The 25,185-nt window shown below is 43.4% G+C and overlaps 1 protein-coding gene and 1 non-coding gene across 2 annotated transcripts; both read right to left on the bottom strand.

Annotated features, from left to right (window-relative positions):
• Window positions 1–444: 444 nt before the first annotated feature.
• Window positions 445–24,555, bottom strand: LOC145402095 (glutathione S-transferase theta-1-like). Its single transcript, XM_080274210.1, has 4 exons — window positions 24,397–24,555; window positions 18,087–18,174; window positions 5,020–5,170; window positions 445–1,423 (listed from the first exon to the last, which is right to left on the bottom strand). The coding sequence occupies exons 1-4, from the start codon at window positions 24,512–24,514 to the stop codon at window positions 1,115–1,117; spliced, it is 666 nt and encodes a 221-aa protein (XP_080130336.1). The 5' UTR covers window positions 24,515–24,555; the 3' UTR covers window positions 445–1,114.
• On the bottom strand, window positions 22,589–22,707 carry LOC145402408 (5S ribosomal RNA). The gene has a single exon (XR_013897763.1). It is a non-coding gene; the product is annotated as a 5S ribosomal RNA (ribosomal RNA).
• Window positions 24,556–25,185: the final 630 nt, after the last annotated feature.

Raw genomic sequence — 25,185 nt, 5'->3', positions numbered from 1 at the left:
TTTCTACCATGTCATGGTCTTTGATTTCACTGCCTAAAAATTCATCAATAATAGCCCCAATTTTTGTCAGCGCAAGCTTCACTCATTCATATTTCTTGCATACTCTAGCAAGTTTCTCCTTGATACACATTTCTATCACTTATTTTGTGGTGGATTTTTCCTTTCCTTTGTCACTATCAATATTGAATTAAATTTGCAGTGAATATAAAAGAAGTAACAAAAACATACTGATGAAAAACCACAGAAAACTGCAGGTGCAGAGACATGGTGATAAGGAGTGTTCGGCCACAAACAGCATCACGAAGTTACTGATGCTCCCACATCCTTGTGGAGCCACATGGCAGCCTAGCATAGTCAAGTGGGTCACAGGAAGAATGGGAAGACATTGCAGAGCACTTTAAACCTAGTCCCAAGAACATCAAACAATAAATGGATTTTTGGCGAATATTTTACTTCAATTACATAAATAATGTCATCGGCCAGCTTACGGGAGTTTTTCAGATTATGTAAATAGTGTCATCAGCCGGCCAAAGTGTTAAATGATCAACACAGTATTAGATGATGGATGGGTTTAAACAAATGGACAAGAAAGCACAGTCCAGTACTATGACCTTCATTTTCTCAGAGTACAGTAATTACTTTTGTCATAAAACGCCATAACACAATCAAGAAAAAAATTACAATCATAGCAAATAAACAAACATGGAAACTTCTGATAACTAAATGGAACACCTTGGAGTTGGAGTTACCAGTTTCAGAACAATAATATACAAAACACCAGCAAAAAATATTAAATTATGTTAAAAGTCAGCACTTACAGAAGTCAACAGGAAAAATTTATAAAACAAACCATGATACTATAACTACAAAGACTCTGCTAAACAATTTTAGTTTCATTTCATGGAAGATCATTTCATATACTCCCTTACTATGTCTTTTTGCCTCATCCTTGTAGTTTACTTTTTGTTCCACCCACCTCATTAACAATACATTGTCCTGGTCAATCTCTCTCTGAAATTCCTACCCATCTCAATATACTATACTAGAGTGGTTTGGTCACATGATGCAAACAGAGACAGAAACTTACTTCATTGCTGACAAGACTTCTGAAAACTTAAGAGAGGACCTTATTGGCAAATTTTCTCACAACATTATGCAAATCTTCATATTCTGGCCCTATCACACTCTTCACTCTGCCCAGAAACTCCATAACTGGTGGTGAAAGTTGGTGTCCACCTGCAAGTGGCTGTTCAAACTCACAGGCAGCCACCAGATCGGCAATCGTGGGGCTGTCACCAGTGATGAAGGGTCGGGGGCCCAGGAAATAAGAGGTGAACTGCTTCTCCACTCGGTCTAGTTCTTTGCTGTGTTCACTGATGGCTTTTAAGTCTGGAGGAGTTTTCTTCAGGAAAGGAAACAGTACCTAAAAAAAGACAAAAAAAAAAAAAAAAAAAAAAAAAAAAAAAAGTGTGAGAGAGAGAGAGAGAATGCCACTGTACACTATTGTAATACAGTCCAACTCTGCTATACAATGGGACAACATCAAGTGACTACCGATAATACAGCAATGCCATTATAACATGGGTCCAGTGAGGATATGTTTCTGGTCAGGGGTAACCCACTTTGCAAGTCTAAAAACATGTTTTCAGCTCGTCTGAAGTGGTCCTTTGGCTGGTCTGAGTCACCACCATGGGTCCCACCCCACAAGATGATGGACATCTGGTATCCCAGGGCACTCACCTGTTGACCTCAAGGGCAGGTGATGAACCAAGGGGAGGGCGATCCAGTGAAGAGGTGGAACAGGAATGGGGAGCGCAATCCAATCAGGCAATTGGACAGCGATGGGGAAAGCAATCTGGTGAGGCAGTGGGAGAGTACACAGGGGAGCTAGGTGATGGGGAGGAAGAGGCAGACAAAATGGGGGCAGGTGAGGCAGGGTGATGCATAGATGCTTCGTTCATAGAGGGACTCTGTCCTGCTGTTGGATGGCCTGAGTTGAGAGAATGTTATGCTTACTTCACTGCACTCTTCTTTTGGTTAACAAACTTGCAGTAAGTCTGAAAAGCCTTTTCAATTTCATAACAAGTAGTGTCACTCCTGTCAAGGTTAAGATACTCACTTGAATGAATGACATGGCCTGGTGTATCACTACCAAAATTCTATTACAGCACCGGTTCCTCCTTCTCCTACTCCTCTTCCTCCCCACTGCTTCTCCAGTTTCATGGGGTTTTTGTTTGAAAACCTCTTTGTGGCTCTCATGGACCTCCTGGACATCCTCCTCATCCATGTCCTGGAACCCTGCTTTGTGGGACAGGTCCAGGATGTCCCTTCAAAGCTCCTCTACCACAGGGAATCCAACGAACGAGTGCAAACACTCTGCTACAGCTTGCACCAAACCCCATTCATAATGAACTGCTTCACCTTTTTCCATCGTTTCGTTTCATTTCGTTTTTAGAGGCTCCAACATGCTTGCATGCGTCAGCCTTGGTCACCTAATGGCAGCTCTCCATGCTGCATGATCTATTACAGCCTCCCTGTTTAGTCCCTTAACCCTGAGGTGACACTTAATGACCTCGTCCCATGTCTTTCTCGGTCTACCCCTCATAACCCCACCCTCAATATTAACACTTCTCACCTTTCTCACCCAATTATCATCCCCCATCCTCTCCATATGCCCAAACCATCTCAATCTACCTCTCCTTATCACAACACCAATATACTCCAGTCCCATCCTATCTCTCAACTCTTCCATCGTAAACCCAGCCCCCCCAGACCTTGGACGCAGGGACACAGCCACCTAATCATTGTCATTTCTGTACGTCTGAACCTGTGAATATCCTCCTCCTCTACTGCCCAGATCTCACTGCCATACAGCATTACACTCCTAACACATGCTGCATACAAAGACCCCTTAGCACGTAGGAAAAGTCCTCTCAATGTTACGGGAGGCAAGAGCTCCCTGAACTTCTTCCAACCACTTCTCACCCTAGCCACAGAGCTAGCTCCAGCCTCACCTCCAGCACACGACATGTCTCCCAAATAACAAAACTCTTCCACACACTCAAGAGATTCACCAGCAAGTTCAATCCTTTCACGCCTGACAATCTCCATCCGCTCTCCCTGACATGCCGCACACATAAAATCAGCATTATCTCGCAGTCCACCCCCAATACCACTACATATCTTGAGCACCCATTTATCACAAACACCACACATGATGGAATTACTTCCCACGCCCTTGTGGCAAACTGAACATGGCCACTCTCCCTCGTCTTTGACAGTTACGCCACCAACCCTAGATATCATCACTTTAGTTTTATCTGCAATATTGTCTACAGCAATGCTGTTGTTATAATTACGCCAGAAGGTTCTGATGGAGTTCGTGTCCTCAAAGTCACTCGCACTCACCAACTGCTCCATGGTGCATCTCAGATATCAGGCCTTGGCAAGATCAAGGTGGTGGTATTAGGGGGGACAAAAACACCACCTCATGTTATCTACCCTGTCATCCATGGCCAGGGTGGACTAGGACCAACATCTATAACCAGAAGAACCCAACTGGCTAAGTTGTGCAGTAGTTCACAGTTGTGTGGGACTGGTAGCAGGCCATGTATGAGCAGCAGATGCAGGTGGTGTGCCGTGCCACACCTTGGGTTAGACTTCCTCATTACCTTCACAGAACTGGTCAGTGTCCATGGATTCTCACAGCGGTAGACAAGCAGCAGCTTCAATTTGAGGTCTCCCTCAGCATTCCCATCCAAGAACAGGGAACAGTGTCAGACAGTCCTTTGTCACCTTAAAACCTGGTGCATGCTTCTCTACACTGACAAAAGTCTTCTTTGACACTTGTTTCCAAGAGAGGCCAGTCTCATCAAAGCGGATCACCTACTTTATGCTAAAACTACCATCCGTGATTCGCTTCATGAGTACAGTAACTCCAGGAACTTTTCTGCCACTTCATGGTCAACACCGGCTGGCTCATCATGCTGAGTGATGTTCTAGCCAGCATGTCTTTGATTCAATCAAGCTAGCCAGTGCTAGATTTAAATTGTTCCTTAACCACTGCCTCCATCCTGTTCTTAACATCATTCCAGAGACTGAGTTTTCGTACAAATGAAGCTCGTCCCTAGGGGCACACTCCGCTGATTCTACTGTAGTCCTTCACACAGATCATCAGTAGCCACTCCATCTCCATAATGGGTCCTTGTCAGCCATTTTGCAGTAAGGGAACACACCTATTCCCCAGTTGTGAGGATGGTGTCAGACTTCTTTACTACAGTTGACTAACCTATATGCAACTTCACTATGTCCAACTTAACATCAAGAAAAAGGTTTTGTCTTACTTCTATGAGAAGAAACACACCATGCTTGTCACTAGACCCTGCACTTTTACCAGACATGATTTCAAGTTATTAATTCACAAATAAATTGTGCATTTTCCACTTCAAATCATGCAAAACACTTACTTGAGCACCCGTACAGCAATAATGATGTTGGTCCAATAACTATTCACAAGCAGGAAAATGATGAAACACGATGCATGCAACAGACACAATCAAAATGAAGCATCACGTGAGAGAGTGGACGAGTATCACAAGGGCTTTAAAGGGCATGGCAGGAGAAACAGTGCAACTGACTCAAAATGGGGTTCTGTATATGTAAACAATGGGTGGCCATCTTGGCTCAAATGTGACTCAGCTTGTGTGTCACCATGCGGGGATCTCAAAGGAGGGACTGCCTGGATAGTATTTGTGATTTTGGTGAATCACTAACTAAGGAAAGAGTAGAGCTTATGTACCGTATAACTGACTGATCGCAAGGCAATCAACTGTATTAGAGGGCTGGACTGTGCATACAACAACAACAACAACAACAATTACACCAACAAAGGTAGTTGCCTAAGTAAAATGAAAAAAATGTCAACAAAGTGAGGACAATTCATGAGAGAGAGAGAGAGAGAGAGAGAGAGAGAGAATGGTGACTTGCAAAAGAACACTTCTGTACTGTAGAAGCACCCACCTTATTTGTGAAGTAACCCACACCATGAGCACGGGTGTTGGTATGCTGCCAATCCAAGTACTCATCCACCTTAGCTCTCACGGATGGAGGTTTTGGGTACCACTGGTTAGAAGTGTCATACTTATCAGCAATGTAGCGCAGAGCAGCACACCTGTTGGTATGATAAAAGTCTAATTTTCCCGAACAAAGATGGCATGAAATGGTAAGCTAATGTGTGAGAAACTGATGTATGGACATAAAGAAGCAAAAGATATGACTGATATAGAACCGGATGAATATGAGATGCATAATGATTTTTCCTGGAATGATTATTGCTTCCATGGCTGAGAGCCATCTTAATGTGCTCCATGCATTACGGAGGCTATTCTCTCAAGCATGAAAGAATACATGACTTTCTCTTACCCTCTGACTAATGGGGAAAAAAAAAAAAAGTTTTAATCATGCTTGTTCTAATACTTTCCACAATGAAAATGCCTACAAAAGGTACCAGCACCAACCCACCCCTGAATCTCATTTCTTTTATGTTTCTAACCTGAATTGTGCTAAAGTCTGTTCTTAGTTCTACTAGAAACAATGTTGCTTGTACTAAATGCTCTGGACTCCCAGACTCAAATTTTTTCCACTCCAGGCATCTTGCCAGAAACTTTTCTAACAACTTTACTTCATCCTCCTTCCCTTCTTATCACTCTTATGGCCCAAGAGCTGTTGAATCTACCGAAAAGACAGAACTCTACCCAGACTTTCTAATCCAGTTCCACCATATCCAATCATGTGCTGTTTCCCTATTTCTTCCCCCCTCGGAAGTAAGAGTAACATTAAAATTTCTTCAGGTAATGTACTTTCTGACCTCACTAACAAAGTGTACAAGCCTGCTGAAGGTCCCTCCTGTTGTTCTCAAAAACTGTGCTTCTACACTAACACCCTCCTAGGTAAACTCACATTTGTCTGTCAACTTCTACCTCTTCTTCTTGCTAGAAGTCTGCTCTCATTTAGCCTGTCCCAAAGAATGGTAACCACTCCTAGCCCTCTATCTATCACCCAAATGCTTTACCATCCTGTATTTCTAAAGTCTATATATTTAAAAAACTAAAAAATCCTATTATACCCTTCTTTCTCACTGCCAGTACGGGTTCCACCATGAACATGCCACTAGTGATTTTTTTTTTTTTTTTTTTTTTTGGCAAAAGTTTTGCCATTGCATTACTTGATAACCCAAGGCTTGCAGTGGAGTCTGGCATAAATCTTTCATTTCCAAACTGCCCTCTTATGGTTTCTATCCTTCTGTGCCTTCATCTTTAACTTCATTTCTGATTGTTCTATAGCTTCCGCAAATGGCCACCAATCTTCTACAGCCATCAACAGTTTTCCTCAGGGTTCTCTCCTATCACCATCTTCCTTCTATCTGTCAATGGCCTTCTAACTTGTACATCTAATCTTATCCACTCACACACTGATAATTCATCCTTCGCCTTTCAGTTCGCTTCTCTCTTTGTCCACCACAATGGTTACTTTGACAAACACGGGATAAAGCAATGGTACACCTAATTTCTAGCTTGGCTCACACCTCTGATTGGGGTAAAATTAACTTGTTTTTAATGTATCAAAACTCTATTATGACATTTTTCAACCCAACTGAATCTCCCACAAGGGTATCCTTTAATATTCAGCAATATCCAACTCAATCCCACATCATCTATGAACATATCTGGGATTTCATTCTCTTGGTATTTATCTTGGAAAGATCATATTACTTCTCTTGCAAAATCTGCTTCCGAAAGATTTGGTGTGCTAAGCCGACTCCATGTCTTATTTTACCCCAACACAGTTTTGACTTTATACAGGGATTTTATTCACCACTGTCTCAAGTACAACTCTCATGTGCAAAGGGGCTTCCCACATACAGTACAGCTCTTCTCAGCAGGGTGGAGTCAAAGGCTTTTTATCTAATTAATTCTCCTCTTACTGGCTCCCGTTAACCTTAGTCTCTTCGCCACACTGTTTGCATCTTAAATCCTTTTGTACTGCTACTTCAATGGTCACTGCTCTTCTGAACCATCTGCCTGGATCCCTCTTCCTCTGTGGCAGGCACGTGGCACCTGTCTGGCAGCAAACTCTCACCCTTCTTCTGTCAAACTCTCTAATGCAAGAGTCACCGAAGCTCCTAGTCCTTCATGTATGCAACAGGTCAACTCTGGAACTGTCTTCCTGTCTGTACTTCCTTCTCCCTATGACCTCCAGTCTTTTAAATACAATGTGTCCAGGCATCATGAAATGAACAGATCTTGAATTTGACTGTTATTATTATTTTATTTATTTATTTTTTGAGGGAACAATCTTACAGGCTTCAAGCCTCGGTTTCCTTATTCCTTGCGTTAAAAAAAAAAAAAAAAAAAAAAAAAAAAAAAAGGAACTGAACCTCGCCTAACCTTGGCAGTCAACAGAATGGCACCACATAAGTGTTAAAAGAGAAACTTAACGTGAAAAGCATTTGTGTGGACATTTTAGTCTATGAAAAGGAAATGAGAATTTAGAAAGCCTGAATGATGAATGAATGGACGTATAGCCCATTCTTCCTGGCCACTCTTGACTCAAGAACTATTAATCCGCACCGTCCCGATCAATTTTCCACCAGACTCCCCCCAATCCTGACCAATTTTAGGAAAATTTTTTTTTGGCTCAAACCTCTGCTTTTGGTGAGAAACATCAAAAATTCATGGAGAAATTGCTCACCTGAGGTTTAAAATACTCGATACAGGTACCAGTACCCCTTACCTTACTGAGTTTTCTATCAGGCTGGCTCCAAAGAAAACGAGTTCTATGGGAGGGTAAGTATTCCACACCACTCATAAACGGTATTTATCTATTTATTTGGTACAAATTTATAAGTAGTACAAGAGTATATTGGTTTTCACACGTAATGTAGGCAATACGAGTATAAGCATTGTTTCACTCACCAAACACATTAACATACCTGACCTTTCTTGGCAACATTACCTGATCATCATTTCTGACTGTTTCTTCCTCTAATGCTATGTAAACTTTGTCCTCCACATTGTCATCGATTGGGGAATCACTCTGGCCCCGAATTTCATACCGTGGCACGACATGTCTTTACTGGCCAGGTCACTGGTGACAGGTGAATTGCTGAGACAATGGCGTGAGGAGCGGGTGGGAGGTCATGCCCGGTAAGGCATTGTCCCTGCCTGGCATCTTGTAGAGGAACGTGTCCCACGTATATGTACCAATAATCACATACAAAATTTGAAAATTGTGCAAATTAGGGACCTTGCAATTGATGCACGTTTATATATGTCAACGGGACTGACAGTGACAAAACGTCAATGGGACGTGGTGGGTTAATAATGTCCCATTCTTCCCCAGTTTTCAGGAGTCTGTCCATCTCATTTATTTGTGGGGAACAAGGTGACTGGTGGTAGGTAAGGGCGTTCATCATCCACTCAATGTAGTGCTGCTTTGGGTGAATGTCCTTTCCTCTCTTCCTTCCTTCCTCTTCTGTCTTTCTTTTCTTCATTCTTTCCTTTTCCTTCTGCCTACTGGTGACTTTACACTCCCTCTTCTGTCTTTCTTTTCTTCATTCTTTCCTCTTCCTTCTGCCTACTGGTGACTTTACACCCCCTCTTCTGTCTTTCTTACCTTCACTCTTTCCTCTTCCTTCTACCTACAGGTGACTCAACACTAAGTGACAAGCCAAATGGTTTCCTGTGCACCTGGAAACTATTTACCATGCTGGGTGTTAACCATATAGCCAAATTAAGATCTCTGGTGGCTTAGTGGGTAATTAAGGCGCTCCAATCGGATTGAGCCTGGGTAGGTTTATATCCAAGGGGTGGTTGGGGTTTATTGCTCACTTAATGCCACTCAGGGATGAGTGAGGCTGGTCACTCTCATCTTAAATGTCTGGACCAACTTTCCTTGCCCCAGGCTCCTATGCTCCTCATGGGGCAGCATAGGATTGGATGATGGATGGATGGTTAGAACAAGGTGATGATAATGATGATGATGATGACAAAGACTGGCAACAATTATGATGTATTGAGGATGAAATAGTACTGATTGAGCCAAAGGCATTCATTCCTTCATTTATAAACATGTTTGCATGTATCAGCCTCGGATGGCAGTTCTCCATGCTGCTCAATCTCTACTAGGCTCTCTATTCAGTCCCTTAGCCCTGAGGTCACATTCTATGACCTCATCCCAAGTCTTTTTCAGTTTAGCTATCACAACTCCACCAAGTCTCACTACTGTATAACATTACACTCCTAACACATGCACATACAAGGACACCTAAGCATGGAGGGAAAGCCTTCTCCATGTCGGGAGGGGCAACAGTTCCCTAAACTCATTCCAACCACTCCTTATCCATGCTACACGTCTAGGATCTAAATACTCGTACTGTGTACAAAACTTAGAGCACATATATCATCTAGAACTGTTCCACATTATAAAAAGACTCTACCTGTAAAACAAATCAACAAAGGCATGAATGGTGAGTGAATGGATGTATGGCCCACTTCACAGGGCATTCTGATAAAAGACTTACACCTTTATATTTTCCTGTTTCAGGATCTTGCACACACAATGTATGACTCTGGGGGTGCTTGGTCAGTGTTAGGTGGTGTGAAGTCTCCTGTTTCCACTCTCACCCTTTTAGTCACCTTTTACGACAAAATTTTACGAGGCCCTCTGTAATAGAAGGTATGAACGTGCCACATCATAATCATTGTCAGAAAATGCAAAAAAAATTTTCTATCCATCTATCTATTGCCAGACACCTCGATCCCGTTCGGGGTGGCCACAAACATATCGCCTCCACGTCACCCTGCTCCCCACCATTTCACTGCCCTGCTCCCAACTCACACCCCCCTCTCTCATATACCTCTCCACCCCATCCCTCCATCTCATCCTCGGCCTCCCCCTCCCTCTTCCCCCCTCCACCTCACTCACATACACTCTCTTCGTCAGTCTTTCACCCTCCATCCTCTCCACATGGCCAAACCACCTCAGTGTGTTCCTCATAAAGCTTCCTATCACATCCACATCCACACCACAACGCTCCTTTATATCCCCATTCGTCAGCCTGTCTCTCCACGTGACTCCACAGGCTCCTCTTAAATAACTCATTTCCACTGCTCTCACTCTTGACTTGTGTTCTTCCAACAATGCCCAAGCTTCACTTCCGTACGTTAGAGTTGGTATCACAATACTGTCATGTAGTAACTTTTTCACTGCCATGCTCACTTCCCTGTTTCTTATCACTGCTTTCAAAGAACCAGCAACCTTTCTTCCCTGCTGTACCCTTTCAAGCACTTCACCCTCCAAACTTCCATCCTTACTCATAACACTACCCAAATACTTAAACGTACTCACATTTTCCAATTCCTCACCATCCAACCTCGCTGTACATTCACTAACTTCACCTCTCTCAAAGACCATCACTGTACTCTTCCCTACATTCACCTTTAGGTTCCGTTTCTTACACACTCTCTCAAACTCATCCACCAAGCCTTGCAGCTCCCCTTCGTCTTCACTCAACAACACAGTATCATCTGCAAACAACAGTACAGGGAGTTTCCAAACACTATCCTCTCTCACCAGGGCCACTCCAATATCCACTACCCTACCTTTACAAACTTTAAAAAAAGCATAATTTTACCATATTTAAAGACAACATGTACCTTTTATTTATTTATTTATTTATTTTAACAGTAACTTTTGTGGTAGGTGGTGGCGACCATCATCCACTCACTTGATGTAGTGCTGCCTACTTCTTCCTTAGCCTTTATCATTCTTTTTCTGTGCCTGCCCTCCTCTCTTCCTCTTCCTCCCATCTTTCCTGTCACTTATTGCTTTTCTTTACCTTTACAGGTGGCTTTACATTGAGTGACAAGCCAAATGGTTTCCTGTAAGCCAAGAAACCATTTACAACACTGGGTGGTAACCATATAACCAAACCCTACGTGCTCCCTACGTATCAACAAGTGGATTGGTGGAGGGTTAGTGCCCCTCCCCATAAAACAAATAACTCAAAGTCAGATGGCCACACTTTACGGGATTATGGCGTCTAGCAGTAGACAGATAGATAGAACAGTAACTTTAACCCATGGGGATGAGGCAAGGACCAGATGGAAAGAATATTTTGAAAGCCTGATGAATGAGAATAGCAAGACCAGAGCCACTGTAAACATGATTGGTTTGGGGTGTGTGCAGAGAAAGAATGCAGTGCCAGGAAATGTGACACTCAAACAGATGAAGAACGCTGTGAAGTGGGTGCAAAATGGGAAGGGAGCTGGGGCAGATGAGCTGTATGCAGAGATGATTAAGTACAATGGAAGGAGCAGAATGAAGTGCTTGCTGGAGATATGTATGAAAGTATGGATGAGTGAAACTGTGCCAGCAAAGTAGAAAAAGGCTGTGACTGTACCTCTGTACAAAAATAAAAGTGAGCGAAGTGAGTGCAAGAATTATCGTGGCACGTACGTCTATTGAGTGTGGTAGGGAAGGTATATGGAAAAATTATTACAGAGAAAGTTAGAGAGATATCAGAAGACCTAGTGAGTGATGAACAGGTGGCTTTAGGAGTGGCAGAGGATGTGTAGATCAAATTTTTGCAGGAAGACAGATAGTGAAGGCTTGTGAGAAGGACTATGAGGTGTTTATGGCATTCAAGGATCTGGAAAACGCATACCATAAAATATACAGAGAAGGATTGCAGAAGGTTTTGTGCATGTACGGTGCTGCTAGGTGCCGTCAAAAGTTTTATGATGGTAGTGAAGCATGTGTAAGGGTAAATGGGCAACTAAGTGAATGGTTCACGATCGGTGTGGGGATATGACAAGGTTGTGTGATGACCCCATGGTTGTTCAATATATATATATATATATATATATATATATATATACAGTATATATATATATATATATATGTATATATGGATGGGATGATGAGAGAAGTAAAAACACGAGTAATGGAGATAGGGATGGCGTTGGTAATGAATGGTGATGGATGGAATATCTAAAATTTGTTGTATGCTGATGATGCAGTGCTACTTGCAAATACCAGACAAGAACTTAGTAGACTAGTGCAGAATTTTGCTGATGTCTGTGAACGTTGTGCCTTGACGGTAAATGTAGAAAAGAGTAAAGTGACCGTTACTGAGAGAGAAGGTGACTCCCAGTGTGATGTTACAGTGAATGGAGAGACTGGAATTCATGAGAGAGTTCAAATACCTGGGTAAAGTGATAAAAAAAGAGAGGAAAATGTGCAAAAGAAGTGGAAAGTAGTGTGACACAAGGAAGAAATATAGCTGGTGCTATGAAGGCCTTGATTAGAAACAGAGGGTTGAGTATTGCTGCTGCACAAGGCTTAAATGAAGGAGTATTATTGCCAACTTTAACACATGGATGTGTGACTATGGTATGGCATGAAAATGAAGTCAAGAGTGACAGCAGTGGAGATGGGACTGCTGAGGAATGTATGTGGAGTACAGAGAGTGGATAGGATACAAAATAATGTCTATCTATCTATCTATCTATTGCCAGACGCCTCAATCCCGTTTGGGGTGGCCACAAACAAATCGCCTCCAAGTCGCCCTGTCCCCCGCCATTTCACTGCCCTGCTCCCAACTCACACCCCCCCTCTCTCATATACCTCTCCACCCCATCCCTCCATCTCATCCTCGGCCTCCCCCTTCCTCTTCCCCCCTCCACCTCACTCACATACACTCTCTTCGTCAGTCTTTCACCCTCCATCCTCTCCACAAAATAATGTGATTCATGAAAAATGTGGAGTGAGGAAGTCTGTGGACAACAGAATCAAAGAGGGTGTACTGAAATTGTATGGTCATGTGGAGAAAATGGATAACAACAGTGGTGATAAAAGTATATCTGGGTGAATTTGAGGGAGGGAGGAGGTGAGGTAGGCCAAGGAGAAGGTGGAGGGATAAGGAGGACGAGTGTGTGAGGAAGAGAGCGATGGAAGTCGGTGAGGCTAGGGGACTGACAAGCGATCGAGCTGGCCAGATGAATGTTGTGAGAGGAAGTGCATCATCAGGGATTTAGCACCCCTTTTTAACGGGACAGCGTCCAGACTGACTCTATCAAATACATTTATGTGACGCTACAGAATGCAGTGAAAGTTTCTGGCGTATAAGATAGAGCCAAGATTCCAGGAGCTTGAATGATGAGTGAATGGAAGCGTGGCCCATTGGACCTAGCAAACATGGGCTGTCTGGACATTGCTACTCCTCAACCTGCCCTAGGGTGGGAAAGGAGGTCTGGATGATGATGATGATGATGATGATGATGATGATGATGACGATGATTAACTGAGCTCTCGGTGTGTAATTTCTAATCTTTAGTGATTAGAATTGCAGACTTCAAAATGGCTTTGTAAATGTCAATACAGCCAGGCCTTGCTATAAGTTTGTTTGCTGAAAGTAAGCCCCAATAACAGTGAACTGAAAGTCAGACCCAGTTTTGTGATAATATCAATATACAGTGGAACAGCTGTGACAGCCGCTTATGGCAATACCGTGCAGACACAGTGACCCTTGCATGCTGACAATCAGACATTTGACCCAAGATGGCCACCCAGTATTTTCAGGCCCAAGACCCTCATTTCAGGCCTCTACACACGTGGCCTTCTTCGGCCATCCCTGTGGAGACCCGATCTCACTCATCCACTTGCTCATGTGTCCCACATCTGTGATCATCTTCCTTGTGTTCTCTGAAGTACCCAACCTTCTCAATTATGTAAAGCCATCGAAACACCATCGCTACTGCAAAATAACAGTGCAAGTACACAACAAATAGTGCTGGTGTGATAATAAGTTCAGAGATAACTTTTTGTGTATGAAATAACTGAAGCCCATAATTTAAAAATCACATCTGGTGCTGCCCCCACTGGAAAGCATGGTGCTTCTGATGTTGGCGAGGGTAAGGGGGTAAGGTGTAGTTTTTCCCTCTATGTGAAACTGGATATTATTAACCTCTAAAAGACGGGAGTCTGCATATGCTTTCCAAGGGTACTAGGGCCAAAAAGATGGGTGTCCGCATATGCACTCACGCCCTCCTGACATCCCAAAATCCACCCCACCCACCCCATCCCCCTACCACGACACCCACACACTGCCTGCCACCCACCCTCACCCTTACATCCCCACTCCTCCCCTCCTCCCTTCTCCCACCACCCCACCCCCAAACTCCCACTGCCCCAAACTCCCCCACCATCCCCCAATACCTTCCACAGCCCCCTACCACTCCTAACCCCCACCTTCCCACCACCCCTACCCTCCTCCCATCCCCCACCCCCCACAATCCCCAATCCCACCAACCACTTCTCGACCACCCCCCACTCCCCCCACCATCCACCCGCACCCCCACCACCCCAACCTCTACCCTCCTCCACCCCCCACCCCCATATCCTCCAAACCCCCCACACCCTCCAAACAACCACACCCCTACAACCCGCACCACCACTCCCACCCTTTCCCCCCACCCCCTTCTAGATCCCCCCACTTACTACCTCCACCCATCACCACCCCACCCCACCCTACCCCCAACCCCCACCCCGCACCTCCCGGAAGCACCGAGTCCCCATCCCCACACCACCCCACAAACCCCACATCCCTCCACACCTCCCCCCCCACAAATCTCCCATCATATTGCACCCGCCGAATATGCCCGTCCTGAGTGTGTCAAAATATTATGATGCCCGTCTTCTAAGGATTAAGAGCCATAATGAGGGGCAGGGAGTGAGCAAGTTTACTGAGGTCCAAAAGCTGCCCCAGTCCATGGTCTCTATTGTAATAAAGAAATCAGATACTGAGCTACTAGTAATGCAGACCATGCCTACCCTGACTGCTAAATAACTAACCAGAAAAAGGAAGCCCATAATGGAGGAGATAAAGTGTTTCCTAGCTCTGTGGGTTAATGAATTTAGCTGAGTAATGCAGCCCTTGAATCAAAAATCTTATTTGCACTAAGGCTATTGATCTGTGAAAGGATCTCAGGGATAAACAAGTCATGGAGGCCAAGGAGGGAGTTCAAGGCCAGTATGGTTTGGTTTGAGTGGTTTATGGCCCATGCCGGCCTTGAGACATGTACCCATGCATGGCAAGGCTGCTAGTGCTGACCACATGGCAGCTGAAGCCTTCCCTACGAAGCTGAAAGCAATCATGGTGGACTTAGACTACTCTCCAAAACAGGTCTCCAACTTTGATGAAACGAGTCTGTTTTGGAAACATATCTCCCAGAAGACTTACATAAGCAAGAACAATGTGTGCCAGGGTTTAAGGCAGCCAAGGACCACCTCATCCTCCTCGTTGGTGTGAATGCAGAGGGGGACCTTAAGCTCAAACTCTTCCCCATTTATCACTGGGAGAACCTCAGGCACAGGCAGGGTACGTGAAGAACCTTGAGGTTATCTAGAAGAGTAGCTCTGTTACTCCAAGGCTTGGCTGACCTCTGCAGTCTGCCACTATTACATGGCAGGATGCCTCTCACCCCACCTGTGTGACTATGCCAGTCAAAGCAATCTGGCAAACCATCTCCTTCTGCTGGTTGACAAAGCCCCTGAGCCTCCCTGACAGCATGGAGGGCTGGGCAAATAATATCAAAGTGGTGTACCTTCCCCCCAAAAAACAACATCATTGCTCCAGCCAATGGACCAAGGAGTCATCACCAAATTCAAGGCCCACTACCTCTGCCGAACCATGGAGCTAATGGTGAGGGTGAGTAATGTAGTGCGGCAGTTCTGGAAGAATTACAATATCAAACACACCATCAACAGCACCAAGGCAGCATGGAAGAAGGTGCAGTCATGCACACTGAACACTGTTTGGCGAAAAGTATGGCCAAAGTGTGTGCACTCCTTCACGGGGTTCCCAGTGGTAGAGAATACTCGTCATGAAATCCTTGACCTCTCGCACAAGGCAGGATTTAAGGAAATCAAAAAAGATGTTCAAGAGGTTCCAGACAGCCATCCACACTAAGCAACTCTCAACAGAGGGGCTCACTGAGCCAAGGGAATGGGTGGCAGAGGCACAAGGTGGTGAGGATGGCGGTGAGGACAAGTCCCTTTGTGTTCTTGACATTAAGGCCTTGAAGGAGTTCCTGGCAAAGATGAACGAGGCAATTTCACACATCCAGGACACGGATCCAAACCTAACAAGAGGTGATGCAGCGATTTACTGCATAGAGCAATGCTTGAGGCCATAGAGGGAGCTCCTGACAACTAAGAAAATGACAGCATGGCAGACCACCATCACCTTCTTCCCTCTTGCCACCAACACTGAGGAAGAGCCAAGGCCATCAACAAGCGGACTGCAAAAGCAATGTCCTGCCTCACATGCCTTCGCCATGTCTATCTCATCTTCATTGCTGCCTGGCAAACCTGTATGATACCCAGCTGCCATACCACCATGTTTTCCCACTCCCCCATCTCCAGGCTCTCCCTTTTCCTCACTGCTACGCTCTCCATCGTCTTCACCAAATCACTCTCCTGCGCCCTCATTACATTGCTCTCCCATCTCTTTTCATCTCCTCCCGAAGTCCTAAAGTGATTATCCAGGCCCTTCAGATGTCCTCCCATCCTGAGTGTGGGAGGGGGGGGGGGCCTTGGTTGCAACTCAGACCGGCTCAGGACATACTGTATTTAGGTGGGTGGCTTTGTGTGTGTGTGTGTGTGTGTGTGTGTGTGTGTGTGTGTGTGTGTGTGTGTGTGGCTCCCTCCCTATCCCCATACGACCCATGTTATGTCAACCCCACTATACAATAAATCACTATGAAACAGGTTTTCACATAATGGATTTTCACTGTACTGTGAGGCGTGACTGTATATTATTAATTATCCTCTTTTATCTGCAACAATTTTTGCCAAGGTATGATTGCATTTTTTGACCTTATACATTTTAGTGGTAGGTGGGGGCTCTCACCATCCACTCACTCAATGTCATGCTGCTTTGGGTGTCTGCCCTTTTTTCCTTCCTTCCTCTTTTGTCTTTCTTTTCTTCATTCTTTCCTTTTCCTTCTGCCTACAGGTGACTTTACACACTCCCTCTTCTGTCTTTCCTTCATTCTTTCCACTTCCTTCTGCCTACAGGTGACTTTACATTCCCCCTTCTGTCTTTCTTTCCTTTATTCTTTCCTCTTCCTTCTGCCTACAAGTGACTTTACGCTCTCTCTTCTGCCTTTCTTTACTACACTGGGTGATAACCATATAACCAAATTATGGCACCTGGTGGTTCAGTGGGTAATTAAAGCACTCCAATCAAATTGAGCCTGTGTAGGTTTGTATCCTAGAGGTGGTTAGGGTTTATTGCTCATGATTTGCCACTAAGGCATGAGTGAGGCTAGTCACTCTCATCTTAAATGTCAGGACCAAGTTGCCTACCCCCAAGTTTCTATGCTCCTCAAGGGGCGACACAGGACTCGATGACAGATGGACAAACATGATAAATTTCACGAGAAGCAGACATTATAAGGTAATGCTGGTAGTTGCTGCACTGTCTGACAGATATGGGTACCTTCTGTTACAGAACTTCACCAGGGCATCAATGCATTACAGTTTGAGGGATGTTAGTATCTTCCACTCTTAAAACTTACCTCATGGCATTGGTGGCAGTACGGTTGGTCAATTTCAATCAGAGTAAAAGATGTTCAAGCCAGCACAACCGAAACAGCACAGTTGAAGTTATATTTTCTTTAATAAAGAGCATTTCAGAAAATGTGGCTAGTTGGTCCCTTTCTTTGCAAAAAGGCCTCATAGGCAGGCTGTGTTTTTTCTCCCCTACACACAGAACTTTGGTATCGGTATGGACAGTTTATTTACACCTGAAATAACTGGGCCACACCAACTTGAATGTATGAAATTTGATGAGCCTTAATTATGGAGTAGGAATAAATCTTCTTGGTTACAAGTCAAATCTACCTTCCAATCTGGCTTAACTTAGTTATCAACTGAGCTTGGAAGTTAGAAATCTTCATCAGGCTAGAAAAGGACAAGAACAATAAAGTCAGTTACACAACAAAAAAGCTGACAAGTCTCACGATTCTAAGATGAGGAGGTTGCCATCTTGGACAACCGGGATCTTCCTGAATGGGGTGAGCTCTGCAAATGGTTGCCTCAGGTGTTCACCTGAAACAAATTATACATTACAATAAAGTCTATCATACTGCACCCTAAATGCAGTACAGTCATCCCTCAACATTCGTGGGGGTTAGGCAACAGCGACACCCAAAAATGTTAAAAATCCGCGGATATCTGCTGCCTCCCCTTAAAAACACCTCTGAACCCCCCATTTCCTTATATAACTAATGAAAATCCGTATGTGCATGTTTACAACCGCTTTATTTAATACAAGAACACTAAACAACCACTTTATTTAATACAGGAACACTAAAATTTAAAAATAATGGATAGTGTACTCCTGCATGGCCTCTTGACTACTGTGCTCATCCCAGCTCCCTCCTCCAGCCTCCCCATCACCGACACTGCTGACAAAAAACAAATGTTCCGTGAGTACTGTAACAGCAACCCACATTTCCTATGTACTGTACACTCACAAAAAAAATACTCGTTACCCTTGTGGTACGATACAATATAACATAAGGACCAAGGGTTCTGAACTACTACCAGTACCAAATGAACAGTTTCACTTTTACAAATCATTTCAGAGTTCACCGCACCCAGAGGTAACGATAATTTTTTTGGTGGGTGTGTATCTTCACAAACAATAGTACAGTAATAAGGGCAAATGAAGCTATAAAAAAGGTTAAAATTTCCAGGTCACTGCATTCCCCAACGGGAGGTGAAGCGTGGGTGGTGGTGGGTTGAGAGGGTGGTGGTGGGTTGAGAGGATTCGGGACTACTGATAATAACAAAAATAAATATTTGTTGTAACTATACTGTACCCTCTATGTACAGTAAAACCTCAATATAACGGACTTCAATATTGCGGAATTCGCTGTTATCGGACTCAAGGAGCCAAGTGGACTAAGTTCTTATGCATCAGGAAAAGTCCAATAAAGCCAGAGGCAGTCCTTTCTTTGAATAAACGAATAAACAAACAAACGGAGGAGATACCAAAACATCGGTCCTTCCTCTCTCTCTCCTCCTCCATACCTTCCCTTCCTGCTCGTCCCATCCCCTCTCCGGTGAGAGAGAGAGAGAGGTAAAACTGAAAATGAAAATAACCGTGAAAATGAGTATAACAGTGAGGGTGAAAGAGAGCAGACAAGTGAATATGGAATGTCAAAGTTAACAGAGAGAGAGAGAGAGAGAGAGAGAATAAATACAGAAGTGACAAGTGGCGTTCCCTTGGTATAAACAAATGAGGGAGATAGGTCCCTTCTCTCTCTTTCTCCTTATATATTTCCCCCCCTTCTCTCTGTCTCCGGGAGAGAATGAAAAAGTGAAGATTGGTGAAGGCATTGTGAAGGTAATAGTGAAGGTAGTGTGGGTTGCGAAAGTGAAGGTGAATGTGAGGGCAAAAGTAAAAGTGAGGGTGGAAGGTGAAAGTGAAGTCAAAAGTGAAAGTGAAGGTGGAGGGTGAGTGAGGGTGAAAGTGAAGGTGAAAGTAAAAGTGAATGTCAAACTGAAGGTGAAAGTGAAGTCAAGTGAAAGTGAAGGTGAAGATAGAAGGTGAAAGTGAGGGTAAAAGTGAAGGTGAGGGTGAAAGTAAACGTGAATGTGAAAGTGAAGGTGAAGTGAAGTAGAAAGTGAAAGTGAAGGTGAAAGTGAGGGTGAAAGTGAAGGTGAGGGTGGAAGTAAACGTGAATGTGAAAGTGAAGGTGAAAGTGAGGGTGGAAGTGACGGTGAAAGTGAAGGTGAAAGTGAGGGTGGAAGTGAAGGTGAAAGTGAAGGTGAAAGTGAAGGTGAAAGTGAAGGTGAAAGTGAGGGTGAAAGTGAATGAAAATGAAGGTGAAAATGAATGTAAAAGTGAAGATGGTGAAAGTGAAGATGAAAGTAAAGGCCAAGGAGAAAATGAAGGTGAAAGTGAAAGTGAAGGCAAAAATGAATGTAAAAGTGAAGATGAAGTTAAAGTGAAGGTGAAAGAAAAGCTGAAAGTGAAAGTGAAGGTGAAAGAGAAAGTGAGAGTGAAAGTGAAGGTGTGAGTGAAGGTGGAGGTGAATGTGATAGTAAAAGATGGGAGGGCAAAAGTGAAGGTGAGTGAATGATTGGAAAGGTAAAGGTGAAAATGAGAAAGGGTGCAAGTGAAGGTGAAAGGGAAACTCAAAATGAGTGATAGTGAAAGTGAGTGTGAAGGTGAAGGTAAACGTGAAATGAGCATGGAAGAGAATATGAAAGTGAATGTGAATGTCAGAGTGAACTGAAAGTGAAAGTAAAAATGAATGGGAAGGTGAAGATGAAGGTGATGTCGAAGACAAAAATATGTGAAGTAAAACAGAAGTGCCCAATCCAGAGAGAGAGAGAGAGAATAAATGCATGAATGACAAGCAAGCCTCTGTGCTTAACAAGAGAAGTCCAGGGGGGGGGGAGTCCTGATGTCAATTTTATAGGACTTTTGCTTTTTTCGGACTGGCTTGGGCCCCAATAAGTCCGATATAGTGAGGTTTTACTGTATATTTTTACAAACAATAAAAATGGCAAATCTATCTATCTATCTATTGCCAGACGCCTCAATCCCGTTTAGGGTGGCCACAAACAAATCGCCTCCATGTCGTCCTGTCCCCCGCCATTTCACTGCCCTGCTCCCAACTCACACCCCCCTCTCTCATATACCTCTCCACCCCATCCCTCCATCTCATCCTCGGCCTCCCCCTCCCTCTTCCCCCCTCCACCTCACTCACATACACTCTCTTCACCAGTCTTTCACCCTCCATCCTCTCCACATGGCCAAACCACCTCAATGTGTTCCTCATAACGCTTCCTATCACATCCACATCCACACCACAACGCTCCTTTATATCCTCATTTGTCAGCCTGTCTCCATGTGACTCCACAGGCTCCTCTTAAATAACTTATTTCCACTGCTCTCACTCTTGACTTGTGTCCTTCCAACAATGTCCAAGCTTCACTTCCATACGTTAGAGTTGGTATCACAATAAAGTCATGTAGTAACTTTTTCACTTCCATGCTCACTTCCCTGTTTCTTATCACTGCTTTCAAAGAACCAGCAACCTTTCTTCCGTGCTGTACCCTTTCAAGCACTTCATCCTCCAAACCTCCATCCTTACTCATCACACTACCCAAGTACTTAAACGTACTCACATTCTCCAATTCCTTACCATCCAACCTTGCTGTACATTCACTGGCTTCACCTCTCTAAAAGACCATCACTTTACTCTTCCCTACATTCACCTTTAGATTCCGTTTCTTACACACTCTCTCAAACTCATCCACCAAGCCTTGCAGCTCCCCTTCGTCTTCACTCAACAACACAATATCATCTGCAAACAACAGTACGGGGAGTTTCCAAACACTATCCTCTCTCACCAGGGCCACCCCAACATCCACTACCCTACATTCTACCTCTTTTATTACCCCATCCATGAACAGACTGAACAACCATGAAGACATGACACATCCCTGTTTCAACCCAACCTCCAAAGAGAAAAATTCACTTAGTTCACCATCCACACGCACTGCAGCCTTAGCACCATCATACATACTCTTCACAGCATTCAACAACTTTCCATCTACTCCATATATTCTTAATACTTTCCACAATCCTTGTCTATCCACCGTCATATCCTTTCTCCAAATCCATGAAAGCCGCATACAACTTCTTTCCTTTCTCTAAATCTTTTCCACTGAAGATCTAAGAATATCTGATCTACACAACCTCTTCCCTTCCTAAAGCCTGCCTGTTCTTCTCCAACTACTTCCTCTGTTCTTTCTCTAATTTTGTCAATAAGTATCCTGCCATACACTTTTCCTATTATACTAAGAAGACAAATGCCCCTATGATTACCACACACTTCTTTTTCCCCTTTTCCTTTGTACAATGGAATAATTATACCTGACTTCCAATCCTCCGGGACTCTACCTTCCTCCCAGGCAATAAAGCTATAAAAATAAAATAGCTAATAAAGCTATAAAACAATTTAACATTTTCACTTTACCTCTCCTTGGTGATGGTGGTGGGTTGAGAGGATTCAGCACTGCTGACAATAACTATGTATCTATTGCCAGATGCCATAATCCCATAAGGGGTGGCCATTTGATTTTGAGTTATTTGTTTTACAGGGAGGGACACTAACCCTCCACCTACCCACTTGTTGACACGTAGGGAGCACGCATGGTTATATCTTTACTACCCAGTGCTGTAAACGGTTTCTTGGCTTACAGGAAACCATTTGGCTTGTCACAAAAAATAAATATTTGCTGCAACTGAAGATAATCTCTGTATACATTTTTACAAATAATAAAAATGGCAAATAAAGCTATAAATATAAAATAGCTAATTCATTTTTTTCATTCATTGCCAGACGCCATGTATCCCAAACGGGGTGGCCAAGGGCTTAGAGTTAATTGTTTTACAGGGAGGGGCACTAATCCTCCACCAACCCCACTTGACACGTAGGGATGCCAACAGCATCTGGTGTTCCCAGGCGGTCACCCATCCAAGTACTAACCAGACCCAACGTTGCTTAACTTCGCTGATCGGACGGGAAGCGGTGTACTCAACGTGGAAAGACCCTTAATAGACGAGTTGTCGGTTCTGGGTAAACATGGCCAGTGCACTCTGCCATGTACTTAAAAACTTATGGTATATGTATCTTTTAATTTAATTTATTATTTGCACTGAACAATACGTGATAACTTTAATTCTTTGCGGCTGGAGGGAAGGAGCTGCCATGTTGGCGATGACGTCAGCATTCACACTGCAGACGACGCTCCATCACACAATACTTTACCAGTAACAGAGATGATAGTTGTACCTACATGGCCACCGTAGATCCAAACTACCACCTTCAGGTATGTTGTGAAGGAATATTTTTCATGGTGTAAATGGGTGGTACCTGTTAGGTAAGTAAATTATGGTTTCCTGTAAGCCAGGAAACTATTTACAACACCGGGTGGTAACCATATAACCATCCCATGTGCATTCCCTATATGGCAACAAATGGGTTGGCAGAAGGTTAGTGTCCCTCCCAGTAAAACAACCAACTCAGAGACAAACAGCCACCCCATAAGGGATCATGGCATCTGGTTACAGATAGACAGATAGTACCTTCAGTAACATCAAGGGAAGGTAACTGTGGTACCGTAACCAAGATGATGCAGAAACCCTGTAATCCTGGATATTGGGTATAAAACCTATCATAGGCTCAAAAGCCTAAGTTATGGAGATGGGCACCACAACTAAATATCTTACAGAGTCTGTCCCCACCTTACCGTTAAATGGGCATCCTCAATTCGGTGTTTGTCCTAAATCACAAACTGACCATAAATTTAACATCCTTTGTACCAGCTTTAAATGACATAGAGATGGCAATTTTTTTTTCTCTTATTACAAACCCTCCTCAATTTTATGTGCAAACCAGCTACATTATTCTACAACTACATACTGTTAACACCTTGGTACAGTCTCATTACCCCTAGGTACCTACTGGGTGCTAAGAGAACCTGACCTGTGAAAGCAATAATTTATTCTTACCTTAGTGATAGGTGGTGGTGACCATCATCCACTCACTTGATGTAGTGCTGCCTACTTCTTCCTTAGCCTTTATCATTCTTTTTCTGTGCCTGCCCTCCTCTCTTCCTATTTCTCCCATCTTTTCTGTCACTACTTATTGCTTTTCTTTCCGTTACAGGTGGCTTTACATTGAGTGACAAGCCAAATGGTTTCCTGTAAGCCAAGAAACCATTTACAATGCTGGGTGGTAACCATATAACCAAACCATACGTGCTCCCTACATGTCAAGTGGGTTGGTGGAGGGTTAGTGCCCCTCCCTGTAAAATAAATAACTCAGAGTCAAATGGCGACCCCGTACGGGATTATGGCATCTGGCAAGAGAAGAAGATACTGATTTCTGCCAAAAATGAGTGCCACAAACATAATATACAATGCTTTATAAAAAAAATTTAGTTACGGTATAGAGCTCTCCTAAACTTTGTCCCTACAGTCTAATGACACTATTAAACACTAATAACACATCACAGTACACAGTTCATCATCACTTCTTATCCCTGATCAGTGGTGGAGAACTGAAAATAGACAATGAGGCAAATCAAGTGAAGGTGTTAATGGCTCCCTTTGTTATAAGGTGTCAAATTTACGTACAACTTATGCTGCAATACCAAAAGCAAGACATTTATCCTACTACACACAGTGAAAGTGAAATATGGAGTACGTACACTGTGGACAACAAATCGGTCATGGTACTATACCTTTGATTAACTGTACATATTTCTCATGATGCTGAACTTTTATGGTTCGACACAGCAGTGACAACGCCCTGCAAGGTTGAGAAAGATGGTCCACAAACAGGGTCAGTGTGCTAGTCATCCTAGAGCCTGAATTTAACGGTGAATATGGACAGCACACACTTCTACAGTAGGTGATATGCTATCATTAATTCCTCCACTGATCGAGTGATCGGCCTAAATGCTGCTAAACTTACCATAGGTGAATGTTAATATTGATTCAACCCTAATAATAGTTACTTTATTCGGATAATAATAATAATAATAATAATAATAATAATGAATATCCAAAGAAAACTTTACAACCAAGACCATCATAGAAAATGGCAAACCCCGTGTATGCACGGAGTGACTTATCCTGGATCTTAGTTCCCTTCTCTATTTAGCCTAACCAACCCTCAACAATGACCTTATCCTTGATCAACCTAACATAAATAAACCTAAACTAACCTTCATTCACGAAGTTCCTGATTCCACAGTCTGCCTGTAACATATATATATATCTATATATATATATATATATATATATATATATATATATATATATATATATATATATATATATATATATATATATATATATATCGACCTATAGCTAGTTATAGGTCGATAAGACATCCAGCTATCTTCCTGACACATGTATTTCTTAAAAGGTTGTTGACAGATGACACAATACTTGACATATTATCAGTTACTTTCAGCATAGCAGCTACAAGGACACTGGGCGCATGCGCACTGAGCGGAACCGCGGAT

This window comes from Coenobita brevimanus, chromosome 57 (genome assembly GCF_032717465.1).
Source record: "Coenobita brevimanus isolate Jiangsu-jjx chromosome 57, ASM3271746v2, whole genome shotgun sequence".
Taxonomy (NCBI): domain Eukaryota; kingdom Metazoa; phylum Arthropoda; class Malacostraca; order Decapoda; family Coenobitidae; genus Coenobita; species Coenobita brevimanus.
The sequence above is the reverse complement of the archived record's forward strand: the minus strand, read 5'-3'. Positions and strand labels throughout refer to the sequence as shown.

Excerpts from the sequence above, each read along its gene's own strand:
- LOC145402095 (XM_080274210.1), bottom strand. The coding sequence starts at position 24,514 with ATGACTAGCACACTGACCCTGTTTGTGGACCATCTTTCTCAACCTTGC. Across the intron at positions 5,171-18,086 it reads AACCTCCTCATCTTAGAATC|GTGTGCTGCTCTGCGCTACA; the intron begins GTGAGACTTGTC and ends TCATACCAACAG. Across the intron at positions 1,424-5,019 it reads TGGGTTACTTCACAAATAAG|GTACTGTTTCCTTTCCTGAA; the intron begins GTGGGTGCTTCT and ends GTCTTTTTTTAG.